We start from the raw sequence: 14590 nt of genomic DNA on the forward strand, positions 1-14590 counted from the left end.
ATTAAATGAATCCTGTTTCGTTCTATTTTAGTCAAGGTTATTATTGCTATGATGAAACACCATGACCAAAACTACTTGGGGATGAAAGGGTTTATTTGGCTTACAGTTGCACATCACTGTTCATCATTGAGTGAAGCCAAGGCTATTAATAACTCAGACTGGGTGGGAACCTGGAGGCAGGAGCCAATGAAGAGGCCATAATGGAATGCTGCTTACTGGTTTGCTCTATGTGGGTTGTTCAACCTGCTTTTTTAATAGAACCCTAGACTACTAGTCCAGGACCAATTACCTCCATCAACCACTAATTAAGAAAATGTCCTGTATGTTATGGAAGTATTTTCTACAGCCCAATCTTCTGGAAGTATTTTCTCCTTTGAGATACCTCCTCTCTGATGACTCTAGCTTGTGTCAAGTTGACATAAAACTAGCCAGGACAAATTCTGAGCCTCTAATGCAGGTGAATATCATCTCATTTTGCAGGTGAGGAAAGAAAGATCGTACGGCTAGCGACTGGGCCACATAGCCGTCTTTTTCAACGACTATTTTTAAACTTTTCCTTCCTCCACACATCAAACACTGGACCACACATGCCCTAGGTATATAGACTAGATCTCAGAATGACGTAGACCAGGTTCCGGACCAGCTCTAGGTCCCTGCTAGGAGCAATTTATAAACAGAGTGTTTCATATACTTCTGGGACGGAAAGTAGACTGGGGGAAAATGTCCCATATAAGGGCAACATACGTACCAGGGCACCGAACATATCACATTCCAACATATACAACCAGGCATGGTAGCTTCTGTCTATACATCCAGTCCTGGGAAAGATTAGGCAGGAGAACTCCCATGAGTTTTGGGCCACCCTAGCACACATACACTCAGAAAAGCCAAACAGGGCTGGGGATATGGTTCTATGGTCCAACAGTTGCCTATATGTGCAAGGCCCTGCTATGAGGATCTTTGTAAACATGTACAGATAATCAAACTCAAAACACCAATGTAAAATCTACAAACTTCATTCTACTGGTTATTAAGCCAAGGGCTTCACACATCATAGGCTAGCACTCTATCAATGAATTATATCTCTTTTGGTTTGCTGTTTTTGAGAGACAGGGTTTCTCTCTGTAGCCCCTGACTGTCTTGGAACTTTCTGTGTAAACCAGGCTCAGCTTGATCTCACAGAGATCCTCCTGCCTCTGTGTCTGAGTGCTGGGATTAAAGATGTGTGCCAGTAGGCCCAACCTGAGTTACATCTTTTACTTTTTTTTTTTTGGCGGGGGACACGGGGTTTCTTTATGTAACAGTCCTGGATGTTCTGGGACTCACTCTCTAGACAGGCTGGTCTCCAACTCGGAGATCTGCCTGCCTTTGCCTCCCGAATGCTGGGATTAAAGGCGAGCACCACCACTGCCTGACTTTAACTTAATTTTTTTTTTTTTTAGTTTACATGCTCAAGGCATCTTCCTACTGTTTCCCAGACTTTTTTCATTTGGGTCTGTAGCCCAGGGAGGCCTTGCAGTAGCCGTCTATCCTCCTGCTTCAGGAATAGTCGGGGTTACAGGCTGGGCCACTAGACCTACCTAAGACCTGAACTCTTAAATCTCTTAGGGAAGAACTTAATACAAGTCCTTGAAAAGGATTAGTGCTCACACATTGGAAGGGTGGGAGTTTTCTTGCTTTTGCACAGTCAACAAAATCAAAATCAGATTCCAAATTGACAGAACATACTGCGAGAATATATGTGCGATGGAGTTAATGTCCCGAATAGCTAAGGAAGTCGGACGACTAAATCCCAAACAGAACAAAACAAGCAACTTAATTAAAAAATGAGTAAAGGGCTGAGAAACCACTACTCAAGAAATGAGAGGTGTGTGGAAAGGGTCTCTGATCATCAGAGAATGGCAGACTAAATCCACAGTTAGATGTCAGCATACAAGAATCGGGTGTGATGTCTCAAGAAAACGATCACACAATCCAGAGGATTTCAGCAAAGCCAAACATTTTCTTCCTGCCGAGGGCCCACAGTTCGGCCAAGTCCAACAGGAAAGCACACCCAGTGTGGCTCCATCCTGGTCTTTTTTACTAGGTGAGGGTTTCGGGGAATGTGAGTGGTCACATTCTCATGTGATTATCTAACACAGAGACTCACCATTTCGAGGGAGAAATGCCTCGAGCACATTTTGTTTATTTGTTTTCTCAGGGTGGCACTGGGTAGCTTTGGCTGTCTTTGAACTCACTCAGCAGACCAGGCTGGCCTTGAACTCACAGAGATCCACCTGTTTCTGCCTCCCGAGTGCTGGGATTAAAGGTGTGCACCACCATATCTGGCTTTTGAGCACACATTTTTATTTCAAGAAGTGTTGACCCTGAAGGAGGTGGTGGTTAGACCGTGACCCTGTATTTGTACCAAACAACAGACCCAAAAGGAGGTAGAAGGACAGGAAATGGAAGGACTCGGGGCCAATGAAATCTGAATTTTAATGGGTTCATAGTCTAGAGACAATCCATTTGGCTTCAATATCTGTGGCTTTAGCTTTCTAAACCTGGGTGTAGTGGATCCATTGTGCAATGCCAGCTACCTTCATGGCTACACAGGAGTGGAGAGAATCACCATATATGGTCCTTTTAAAGTTGGCTTCAGGGCCCCTTTAATTATCCACTTGACCCAGACAGTATTATTGGGCTTGAATGAGGGAAACTGGTCAGGGACCAGAGGTTGGTTGGGTCTGTCAGACAGTCTGATGCCAAACTTTATGGAAGACTAGAGGGCCTGTGGTGACTAGTTTTATCTTAAATGAAGCTGTTCCCATCTGGGGTGAGCACTGTATCGTCATCTTTCAGGAGTTATCATCTGAGACAGTCATGGATGAACACCTGCTGGTTGTTATTAGGCAAGAGGATTGATGGCAATGTGTTGCACGCCAGGCTAAGGAAGCCTGTTACCTCCGAGCCCACACCTTGGAGTATCACCTACACCCAAGGCTCGGGCAGCACCCTTGAGACCTCAGTTAAGCAAGAAACTCACACCAGTCACAGCTCACACACCTCAGGCCTGACCATCACCTCGTCAGGGCTCGTCTGGCTCCCGAACACCGTCCCTTGTCCAGAGACACCATGTGGGTATATGACTGTGGCCTAAGGAATCACAGAAGCTCCCCACTAATCACAAGACATAAAGGTTCCATACAATTTCTTACTTCTGTTGACTGTTGATCTCCTGGTGTGCCCCTCAGAGGGGTGCTTACATGCAGGGTAGAGTGACCTGTCGTCTGTGGGAGTGCCACATTGACCTCAGCAGAGAGAAGTGAACTGCATGGAGGCATGGGAGATGAGGACCCGAAGGCCTGTGCTGGCCAGGCCTGTGGTGTGTGAGCTGTGACTGGTGTGAGCTGCCAAGCTGGCGGCTGCAGCTCTGGCTCAGACTCTGTTGATGGCTGCTGTGTCTGTCTCCTAGGAGCCCATCGGGCCTGGCTTGCCTGCCTGAATAGTGCTCCTTCCTGTAAGCAGGCAGCAGGGCTAGAAGTTTCAGTGCACAGCTGGATGGCCCTCCCCTTCCCCACCCCTACCAGACCTTTTTTTTTAAAACCTGGGCAGGACTTTGGCAAAAGTCTTCATTATGCCCACTCTTACCCCCATTCCCGGCAGGGATTTATTAAGAGGCTTCATTACCACTGCTACTGGCTCCGCCATGGGAGTCAAGTTCCAAGCCCTGTCTAGAATTTTTTTTCCGGGTACTGCAAGCCTACCTAACTTTTTAAAAGCCCATCTTGCAGCTCAAAATTACGGATTAGTGCCGCGTTATGAAGTCAGGAATCCCATGCTAGGATTTCTGGCCCGATGGCAATGCTGCATTTCCGTCCACGTGGTGTGGGGGGAATGTAAGCCCAGAAACCCAGAAGAGGGAGCTGGACAGTCAGGACATGAAGGACTCTGGGCCTACCTAGGGAGCTGGAGGCCAGCCTGAGCTGTATCAGACAGTGTTGTCAGCAACAAGGAACTGCCACAAAGAAAATGCTGAGTTTTCTTGCACTGCCTGGCTTATGCAAGAAGTTTTGGAAATGGCGTTTGAAAAGCAAAAGGGATGCTGTGTTACACACATTGCCCTTCATCTTTCTCTCAGAGGAGAAGCTGTGAGACAGGCTTCTTCCTTTCTCAGTTGGCCGCCCTACTGAAGCAGTGCTAGTTCTACGCTGAGGGGTAGGCCCTGAAAGCAGCTTTTGTATCCAGAGCCTCAGGCAGAGCCAGCTGCAAAAGTTTGGGTGACTGCCACACTCCTTTGACATCTGCCTTTGTAATTCCTGGCCTAGTGCAGCTATATGCATGTGCAACTGAAAGACCTAACTTCCTTCCCCACTATAACTTTTTCCTGTCAGGATACCAGTGTCTTCTAGTGTCTGGCATTCACTCCTCAGCCGGATAGATTGTGGAGGAAAGGGGGTCTTTTTCCTCTCAAGTCATGTACTAGCATCTGGAATATACATACTGTTACTGCACTGAACAATACAGGGAGGCTATCTAATGCAAGACCTGCCAGCTACACAGCTATTGTGTGTGTGCCTACATGCCATACTTCCTGTCTGCATTTGCTGCTCTCCTTTTTTTTGAGGCCCTTTGGAGTTTTGTTTGTTTCTTTCACTTCCTTGTATTTCTTGTCTTTTTCTCCCATATACCAGGTTGGCCCACCCAGAATTACAGTGTAGTTGAGGATAGCTTTGAACTCCTCCTTTCTTCCACCTCCCAAGTGCTGGGGTCACAGGCATGGATCCCCTTGCCCACCTTGAGTGTCTCAGCAGAGAAAGTGGATTGCAGACAAGGGCTCAAGGGAAAATGTGGATTTCCTTCAGTACTCCCCAGGTTTGTGTGCTGCGGCCCAAGGAAGACTGTAGCTATTTTGTCAAGGTTTCAAGAGACTCTGTCGTTGCCCCAATTTACAACTAAGAATAGTGTGGACACATGCATGCCATGTCCCTGTCTTTGTCTGGGACAGGGTTCTGTTATGAAGCTTTGACTGATCTAGTCCTCACTCTGTCAGCCAGGCTGGTCTTGAACTTGCAGCAATCCTCCTGCCTGTTCTTCCCAAGTGTCTACCTGTCTGATCCAGAGGATGGCGGACTGTTCCTCAGAGTTTTGCTAGCAAGGCATCTACTTCTTGGTGCCCACCTGGGTGGGTTCAGGAGACAGAGGGTTAAATAAAAAAAAAGGTTTTTTTTTTAATTTGACTTCCTTATTTTATTTTGTGTGTACATGGGAAGGAAAGCACATGTTTCATACATGTGGCTTTCAGAGGACAACTTGTGAGAATCGGTTTTCTTTCTACAGTGTAGGTCCTAGTGATTGAATTGAAGTCATCAGGCTTGGTGGCACATGTCAAGTCTCATTACCCACTGAGCCATTTCATTGGTCCCAAATAAAGAGAATATTTGAGCCCTAAAATCCAACAGAATTTGCCATTTTTGTTTTGGACGTGCATGGAAGCTGCTATGATTTGAATATGAAGCATCCCCCATAGGTCCATGTCTGCCCACATTTGCTCTGCAGTTGGTGGCTCTGTTTGGGAGGTTGTGGAGATCATTGGAAGCCCTGAGTGAATGTGTGTTGTTGACACGGGCACAGGTATGTCAAGGATCATAGCCTCAACCCCACTGGGTGACAAAGCCCATTCCCCAACCTCACAAAGTTCAGAGGGATGGTAAAGTCTTCATTAAGGGTCTGAGTGCAATTGTTGATGATAATGTGTGCATAAAATGACTGCCATAGCTTTTTCCCCCATGAATATTTATTGCCTGAAGAATGGTCCCCTACATAGACTGTACCTACTGAGACTAGCTGAACCTCTCTCCTTGATCCAGCTATATACTATAAAACTTACCTACCTCCTTGTTTATCGGTGTGCAAAAACCCACCTCCCTGTTGTACTCTATTATAAACATGTTGCGTTCCCAAGTTGTTGTCGTTTCTCCGTCAGCAAATCCAGTCCACTCAGCCCCAGCTTGTCTGTGCGTTCCTTGTATGTCTTTACTCCCCCAAGTCAAGTCAATCCATGAGGCCATGTGAGGATGTGGCAGAAGGTTATGAAACCTTTAGGAGTGGAGTCATTTGAGAGGAAATAAATCCCTTGTCTTTGAGGTCTTATATTCTAGTCCTGTTTCCTTTTTCTCCTTTCCGTGTGGGGCTGAGGTGTGATTTGTTGGCTTCCTGATGGTCACGTCAAAGTAAGGTTTTACTTCAAAACTTTACAAATGCCCAGTCACTGAGCCGCTGCCGAGGACTCAGCTGCCTCCCCCTCGAGCCCCCTAGCTTCCCGATGCTCCGTCCCGTCCCCCCCCCCCACCCGCCTTCTCCCGCAGCCGCCTTCCGCAGGCCGTTTCCACCAAGGAAAAGGAATCTTATCGTATGTCCGCTATTCAGAACCTCCACTCTTTCGACCCCTTTGCTGATGCAAGTAAGGGTGATGACCTGCTTCCTGCTGGCACTGAGGATTATATCCATATAAGAATTCAACAGAGAAACGGTAGGAAGACCCTTACCACTGTCCAAGGGATCGCTGATGATTACGATAAAAAGAAACTAGTGAAGGCGTTTAAGAAGAAATTTGCCTGCAATGGTACTGTAATTGAGCATCCAGAATATGGAGAAGTAATTCAGCTACAGGGTGACCAGCGCAAGAACATATGCCAGTTCCTAATAGAGATTGGACTGGCTAAGGACGATCAGCTGAAGGTTCATGGGTTTTAAGTGCTTGTGACTCTGAAGCTTAAGTGAGGATTTCCTTGCAATGAGTAGAATTTCCCTCCTGTCCCTTGTCACAAGTTTAAAAACCTCACAGCTTGTATAATGTAACCATTTGGGGTCCGCTTTTAACTTGGACTAGTGTAACTCCTTCATGCAATAAACTGAAAAGAGCCATGCAAAAAAAAAAACTTTACAAACATATAAGAGAAGGTTGGGAAAGGAGTAATGGGGAGAGAATGTAAGCATTTTGAACCACAAAGAGAAGACAGGGAGAAGACAATCGACACCGAAGGAACCAAACTCTGATGCTTTGGCCTCGGTTCCTGCAGAACTGAGAGGAAAGAAATGTTATATGGAAGTATGCTTGATGGTCTTGCAGATCTGTCTCTAGCATCCACAGTGTTGGGTCTAAAAAATGAGGAGCGGCTGGGTGGGGGTGGCATACACCTTTAATCCCAGAGCTTGGAAGGCAGATGCAGGTATATCTCTTTGAGTTCAAGGCCAGCCTGGTCTACAGAGGGAATTCCAGGACAGTCAGGATTGTTGCCCTGTCTCCAAAGCAAACAGACAGGGAGCTCTTCTCTTTCCTCCACAATAGTTCGCATTTGAAGTGTCCTGACCCATCTTCATGGTCACCTTGCTCTGTACCAACCACCACCATTTTCGTGTGTGGGGGCAGTCCTTTGCTAGCCAGCCAGGAGTTCCACCCTCATAACTGTTTTCCCACCAAAGTGGAGGCTGTCACCAGCCTCCTGGCAACAGTGGAAACCCAATACTGACATTTCTCTAGACTTCAACAGCATTGCTCTGAAGCAGAAGGAGACACTTATTTTGTGAGGTGACTAAGAAGGAACATGAAGGCAATGAGCGTCTTTTGCAGATGTGAACCCCTGCAGTGGCAATGCCCTAGTCCACAGTGTGCAGAAGCTGATTTTAGATGGGTGCAGTGAAACTCTGGGTGCCATGCATGAAACCCTTTAAGAAGAGCTAGATCATAGCTTTTCTGAATTGTGGAGCCCAGAGTTCTGTCTCACACAGTCCTCCCTCTTTTTATGGCTTCCTGGATAGTTACTTCTTAGGTGAGGAAAAACTCACCAAGAAAATAGCTGTCAGGCCAGGCGGTAGTGGTGCACGCCTTTAATCCGAGCACTTGGGAGGCAGAGGTGGTCGGATTTTTGTGAGTTCGAGGCCAGCCTGGTCTACAAGAGCTAGTTCTAGAACAGGCTCCAAACTACAGAAAAACCCTGTCTCGAAAAGCCAAAAGAAAAAAGAAAAGAAAAGAAAATGGCTGCCAGGCTTGGAGAGATAGGTGAATAGTTGAGAGTACTGGCTGTTCTTCCAGAGGACCTAGGTTCAAGTCTCAGCACAGTCATAGCTGCTAAAAAGCATTTGCAACTCTAGTTTACGGGATCAGATGCCCTTTCCTCAGGGACTGGAAAAGCTTGTTCAAGGTTTATTCTAACAGTGGACCTCAAGGCAGAGAGGAGTCCCTGCTTGAGGCAGAAGGTGCAGTCTTTCAAAACAGGAGCTGTGGAAACCCAAGACATGTCTCCAGCAGATCTTAGGAGCTCCCAGCTGCTGGATGCCTCTGAGCCTAAAGTTTTCAGAAGGGCATCTAGGAGTTTGGCACTGGCAAAGGTCAGTTGGCTGAGAGCTACACTTTGAGGCAGATTGCAGCTGGGCTGATGGCAAAGCTGCTTGTGTAAGCTCAGGCTGGCTTATTTAGTGTGTGTGTATTCAAAAGAAGGGGAGAATAATGTCGAGGCAGAAGAATGGCTGTCAGCCCAAGAAGTGAAAATGCGGGGCGGGGTGGGGGGTGCTCAATGTCGGATAGTGCATGTCCCTGCTTCTCTCTGTCTCTCTGTCTCTCTCTCTCTCCTGTCTTCTAACAGTAGGAAGTGGGGAAGGGGAGGTGGAGAAAGGGGGAGGTTTGAATTGCACAAACTAGTTGTTGGGGAAGGGATGAATTCTTTATCTCTGGCTGACAACTATAAACTGCAGTCTTCTGTTGGTTCTGGTCATCAAGGCAGTCAACACAGTGTGCCACCTGCTCTTTGCCAGAGGAGGCTTAAGATTTTAGCACCATGAAGCCCCACACCTCACTAGGTACCTTTCCTGTACTTCAGCATCAGGGCTTCTGCATGAGCCTCTTTCTCAGCCTAGGCAGGTTTCTGTCACCTCTACACCTGGAACTAAATAGAAATAGCACATCTTAGGACTGGCACATAGCTCGCTTGCTAGAATGCTAGCATGCAGAAAGCCCTGGGTTCCTTCCCTAGCTATGCCTAAACTGATTGTGGTGGTGTGTGCCTCTAATGCCAGCACCGAAAAGGAGGAAGCAGGAGGATCAGAACTTTATACACATTCTTGGCTGCTTATATAGGCAGTTCAAGGACAGCCTGGGTTACTTGAGACCCTGCCTTAGACGATAAGGGAGTGAGAGAGATTGTGTGTGTGTGTGTGTGTGTGTGTGTGTGTGTGTGTGTGTGTGTGTGTGTGAAAAGAAGAATCTCCCCTGGAACTCAAACTTCTCATCTATATTGGCCTTAGAATGTGTTGGCATTTTTTCCTAAGGAGGTATGAACACACATCTGTGCATCCCAGATAGGGCATTGACAACAGACTGAAGAAACGACACATCCAAGTCTAGCTTGGTGTTCCAATGAGTCTACTGGGGTAGACTACTTCAGGAGCAGGCGGGAGGGGTTGTATGCAGGAACAGGGTGACAACTCACTGATGCTGGGTCTCTGAACTTCCTGCACAAGTTGCAGGCAATGTAGCGATGGATCTGAGGCTCTCAAGAGAAGAGAGCAGCAGTTGTTACTGCTCTTCTGCTTTGGGGGATGAGTCTTCTCTTCTTTGAGCTGCCTGTGTCTCATGAACCATCCTCTTCCCTCTTTATGTTTTAATTCTTTACTTTTCAATTTAGTGGAAGACGATTTAAATATTCCGTGTGCCAAATCCCACTGTACACATCCTTAATCCAGTGTCATACCTACCTGGGTTTCGGAAGAAGGGTGGATGGCATCAAAATTTTATATGCAAGTCCTGGGAAGATGGCTTCAGCAAAGTGTCCACCGCACATTGTGAAAGTCTGAACTGGAATCCTGCACTCACGTAAGGGCTCTAATTCGAGCACTAGCATGTGAAGGTGAGACAGGAGCGTTCCTGGAGCTCATCAGCCAGCCTAGCTGAATCAGTCAACTCCAGGTTCAGTGAGAGACCCTGACTCAAAAAATAAGGAGGAGGCTAATTGAGGAAGACACCCACACAAGCATGACTAAGCAAAGCGGGCACCATCAGGCACAGGCTCCTATGTTAATGCACCTTCAAAAATATCCTTCCTGTAATTTTCAGCTAAACTTTTATGGTGCAAGCTGAGCATGCCCACAGGCATTTCTGTTCATCCTTGGAATCTTTGTTTGTTCATTTTGTTTTGTTTTTTGAGACAGGGTTTCTCTGTAGCTTTGGAGCCTGTCCTGGAACTAGCTCTTGTAGACCAGGCTGGCCTTGATCTCACAGAGATCTGCTGCCCTCTGCCTCTGCCTCCCAAATGCTGGGATTAAAGGCGAGCGCCACCATCGCCCCGCTCATTCCTGGAATCTCTGATACATACTCTGAAACTTTGAGCTAAACAACAAAAATGTATCCACTAGCTTTTCCTTTGAAAATGGTAATCTTAAACTGAGCAACATCTAGAATGTACTCCTAAACTGAGCATGCTCAGGAATTGCCCTCCTTTCTATGACTGTGTATAGCTCCCTATGTTGAATCTGCATGCTTCTCTTGTCTATGGAAAGCATCACTTTGGAAATGACTCCCTTGTTCTCTTTGCCTACTGCATGGAGGTAATGAATATTTATCCACTCTTTTGTGTCTTGACTGTGCTTATTTTGGCTTTGCATTCACTAAAATGTAAACGTACTGTATGTGATCACACACACACACACACACACACACACACACACCATGGTGCTTAGCAAATTCTGCAAATTGATATATTCCATCACTAATACGCAAGGATTTCTAAAGGGAGGCTCATTAGACTTAGGAAGTCCTTGAGCTAACCAGATGAACCAGGCCCCTCTTTCCCCAAGCTTGTTTATATAAGCAATAAAGACTGCTGTGCGACATTCTTGGAGCAGCGAAGCTGCCTAGGAGAAGCAGAGAGCAGCCAGTCTTCTTTAATCTTCATTGATTAGCAGCTTGCATGTGGTACAGTGAGCCTAGCATCCCAGCTTTCATGAGCTATCATCGTCCGTGCCAGAGTGGGCTTTGGTGATGTAGCTGCCTTAGAGTCACGCTGCTCCCAAAAGTAAATCCTCACCCATACCTGTAAGTAACCCCAATAAAACCCTGAGCTTCAGCAAGTAGGACTTTGGTATCTTTATTTTGTCTTGGATAACTATCTAGGGGTGAGTAAACATTTGTTCATGTCACCCCAGGAAGAGTGTCACCCAACACACACAAATCATATGTGCAAAGCTGTTTGTACTTAAATGGGTGTGTAGAAAAGGTGTGTTATGTACCTTTGGACACAGAAGCAGCCTAAAATCTGTTGAAGTGAGCACTGAATAAAACCCTTTCTCAATAACCCCCCCCCAAAAAAGAAAAAAATGTGCCCTCTGTTTTTTATTTAGTGGCTTGTTAATAAATTAATAAGTAACCCGGGGCTGGTATTTGTTTGCTAGACCTAGTGTTTACTCAGCCCTTAAGGTTCAAAGTTCTTTTGCTTTAAGCTGCAGTTGCTTCTTTGATTCTTTACTTGTTTGAGGTCTGAAGTTTACTTTCCTGGCTGAGTTTTTAAGTAGGGCCAGATCCTTCAGAGGTGGTGCCCCAAAAGCAGGAGGCCCCACTGCGTCCTTTTTTGACTTGTATTTCTTTGTGAATTAAATTTTTTCTCCTCTCTCTTTGGAGGTTTTGCTACCACACTCCTGGGATTCTAGCTTGCCCCATTTATGAGTGGTAGCCTCTCCGATTTCAGCCAGCCATTCCCCTCTGTAAAGTGCCCTAAGGCTTGCACTCCTGCTTGAAGCAGACCCACCAGGGGCACTGGAAAGGCATTTTCCATTTCCGCAGCTGGCCAACCTCTCCAGCAGTCTTCAGGGGCATTCTTTCTATATACTTACTTGGTGAGGGGGATCTCTTTGAAAGAGCATGCTATTATCATAATGTCATACCTGTGAGTCTAGAGGAAGGTAAACACCATCTGGAGGCAGTCATGGTAGCTCACGCTTGTGATCCTGTTCAGGAGACAAGACAGAAGGATTATGGCGAATTCAAAGCCCTCTTCAGCTACATAGTGATTTTCTGGTCAATGGAGGCTCCATAGAAAGATCCTGATTTTTTGTTTTGTTTTGTTTTGTTTTAGTGTGTGTATCTATGGAAAGAAAGAGACCATGTAAAGCTGTTGACCATACCTCATAGATAGTCTGCAGAAAGTGTGCTTTTTCCCTTTAGAGTCATAGCAAGCTGCTACTAGAAAGCTATATAAGAGGTACTGAACAGAGCAAGTTAGGAAGCCTATTCCTTAAGATTCAAAACAACACAAGGATCAAATGTGTAGAAAGCAATGTATAACCATAACGGGAACCTCAGTATGGGTAGCCTGATGAATGCCTGCCCAGGTAGAGTTGAGCAATTACTAAAATTAAAGTCATATATATTGTATATTGAGAAAACTTAGTTGTTCCCTTTTTTATCTAGAAATAGCACAAATTCTTTACTATATAATTTAGTATGCAAAATATGAATTTCCAGTTGCATGCAATTATGTAATTTTCTAAAAATTAAGTCACATGTTGAGGCAGGAGTCGGCTCAGTGGGTAGTAAGGAACGGGGCCTATGGTGAGGGCTTCAGGTGTATGTTACAGTGGGAATGGAGAGTAAGGTTAAAAGGCAATGGAAGGATTGAAGCACTGAATCCAGAAACACCAAGAAGAGGCAAAAGCATTGATGGCTGGGTATGAGATAGCCGAGTAAGCCTCAGACGCGACACAGGGGCTCTAAGAAGCAAGGACAGTGACAAAGGCTGGCTAGCTTTTCTAAGACTTTTCCCCTTTGTGAAGTAAATGCTAGGTACTGTTGGCGTATTATATTACTACTTTTAATACATCAGCTCTAGTGTAGCTGATTATAATAGACTAAGTCGTAAGGGAGGATGACCCTTCCACTACCATTTCAAGAAAGAGACCCCAAACCATACTGTAGGCAAAAAGATAATCAAGAACACTGCAGCTGCTTTTTGGCAACTGTGAGAACAAAGAAAGTTTAATATTAACAGCACTTGGGACACCTGCAAGGTCAAAGGTAGCAAAACCAGCCAGTAAAAAAAAAAAAAAGCAGGCAGTCAAGAACAATTAGCACAGTCAGAGCGCTTCGTATAATTAACAAGACACTTGCAAAGTCACAAGGTAGTCATGCTGGCCAAGTGACTATCAACTAAGCCAGAGTTCGAGAGGCCTTCTACACCCCTAACCGGGTGAGCAGGACAGAAAACGTCAATCATCTCTCTGATTGAATCTGGGGGATGTGGCTCCTCTGTTGGCTCAGCTCATGACAGTCCAGAGAGTTAATCAGTCTTAATAGAGATTACCTCAGTCTGTCCAGTTTCTGTCACTGGCCTGTAAAATGGCTGGACAAAGGATTTCAATGGCTTCTCCACCCTTTGGAAATCCCTCACAATTTTAGAAAGTTCCACTCACTTTTCCTCAATTTCTCACTTTTCTATGATTCTTTTTTTTAATATTTATTTATTTATTATGTATACAATATTCTGTCTGTGTGTATGCCTTCAGGCCAGAAGAGGGCCCTAGACCTCATTACAGATGGTTGTGAGCCACCATGTGGTTGCTGGGAATTGAACTCAAGACCTTTGGAAGAGCAGGCAATACTCTTAACCTCTGAGCCATCTCTCCAGCCCTCTATAATTCTTAGTAAATCCTACTTGTGCCAACCGCGGTGGCACTCACCTTTAATCCTGGCACTAAGGAGGCAGAGGTAGGCAACCTCTGAGAATTCAAGGTCTGCCTGATCTACACTGCGAGTTCCAGGACAGGCAGGGATAACTCTGGATAGAAAAAACAAAAAAATCAAACAAACAAAAATAAATAAAAATCCTACTTGCCATATTACACACTCCCACAAAAGTTCGAATTAGTAATTGTGTGGTACAACAGTGAGCTCGGAGCCACTGGCAGGACAACTTTTGATGAATGTGTCTGCCATCTCAGGTCCTCATTTCACGCACCAGTGGGCTATAAAAAGATCTCAATGATCCCAAAACCCTGCATCAATATAATGGATCCATGAGTGCAGTTTATCATATGTTAGCATTAAAATGATATATGTCGGTAATTTGATTTCAGCTTCCCGTTTGTCTCTAGTGTTTGCTTACAGAGTGGTAAGTAATCTGGAGGAGCGCTGTGCTCCCCACATGTGGTGTTTACTTAGTAATTAAACTTCAGACTTCCTCTTTTTGCCCTTTGGACATACAGCCACCATTAGCATCAAGTTTCGTTTTTGGTTTTTGTAGTTGTTTTTGTTCTTTAGTTTGTTTAGATTTTTTGTTTTTGTCTTTCTGTTTTAAAATTGTGTTTCTCTTTATGCTTGCAGCCACTAGAGGTTGTTTGTGGAATTCATATAAATACTCGTCAGGTGATAAATGGATACACATTTCTTTAAAAAGAAATGAGCTACTTCTGGAGCAAAACCTGTGGTGAACCTCTCAAAAGGTAGAGCAAACTCTGAAGGTCATTCTTCCTGAGGTGTCCTGGGGGCTTTTCTTCCTGTAGATCAAGATTCAGATAAAAGGACCCCTATTACCAAGAATCTTGGACAACAGAGGTCAATCTACAG

General features: G+C 45.3%; 1 protein-coding gene across 1 annotated transcript; it reads left to right on the plus strand.

The window, feature by feature from the left end:
• The first annotated feature begins 6314 nt into the window (after positions 1–6314).
• Positions 6315–6906, plus strand: LOC142840570 (eukaryotic translation initiation factor 1). The gene has a single exon (XM_075957053.1). It carries the CDS (start codon positions 6394–6396, stop codon positions 6733–6735), a length of 342 nt encoding a protein of 113 aa, XP_075813168.1. The 5' UTR covers positions 6315–6393; the 3' UTR covers positions 6736–6906.
• The last annotated feature ends 7684 nt before the right edge of the window (positions 6907–14590 follow it).

Source organism: Microtus pennsylvanicus, chromosome X, assembly GCF_037038515.1.
Source record: "Microtus pennsylvanicus isolate mMicPen1 chromosome X, mMicPen1.hap1, whole genome shotgun sequence".
Classification (NCBI taxonomy): Eukaryota; Metazoa; Chordata; class Mammalia; order Rodentia; family Cricetidae; genus Microtus; species Microtus pennsylvanicus.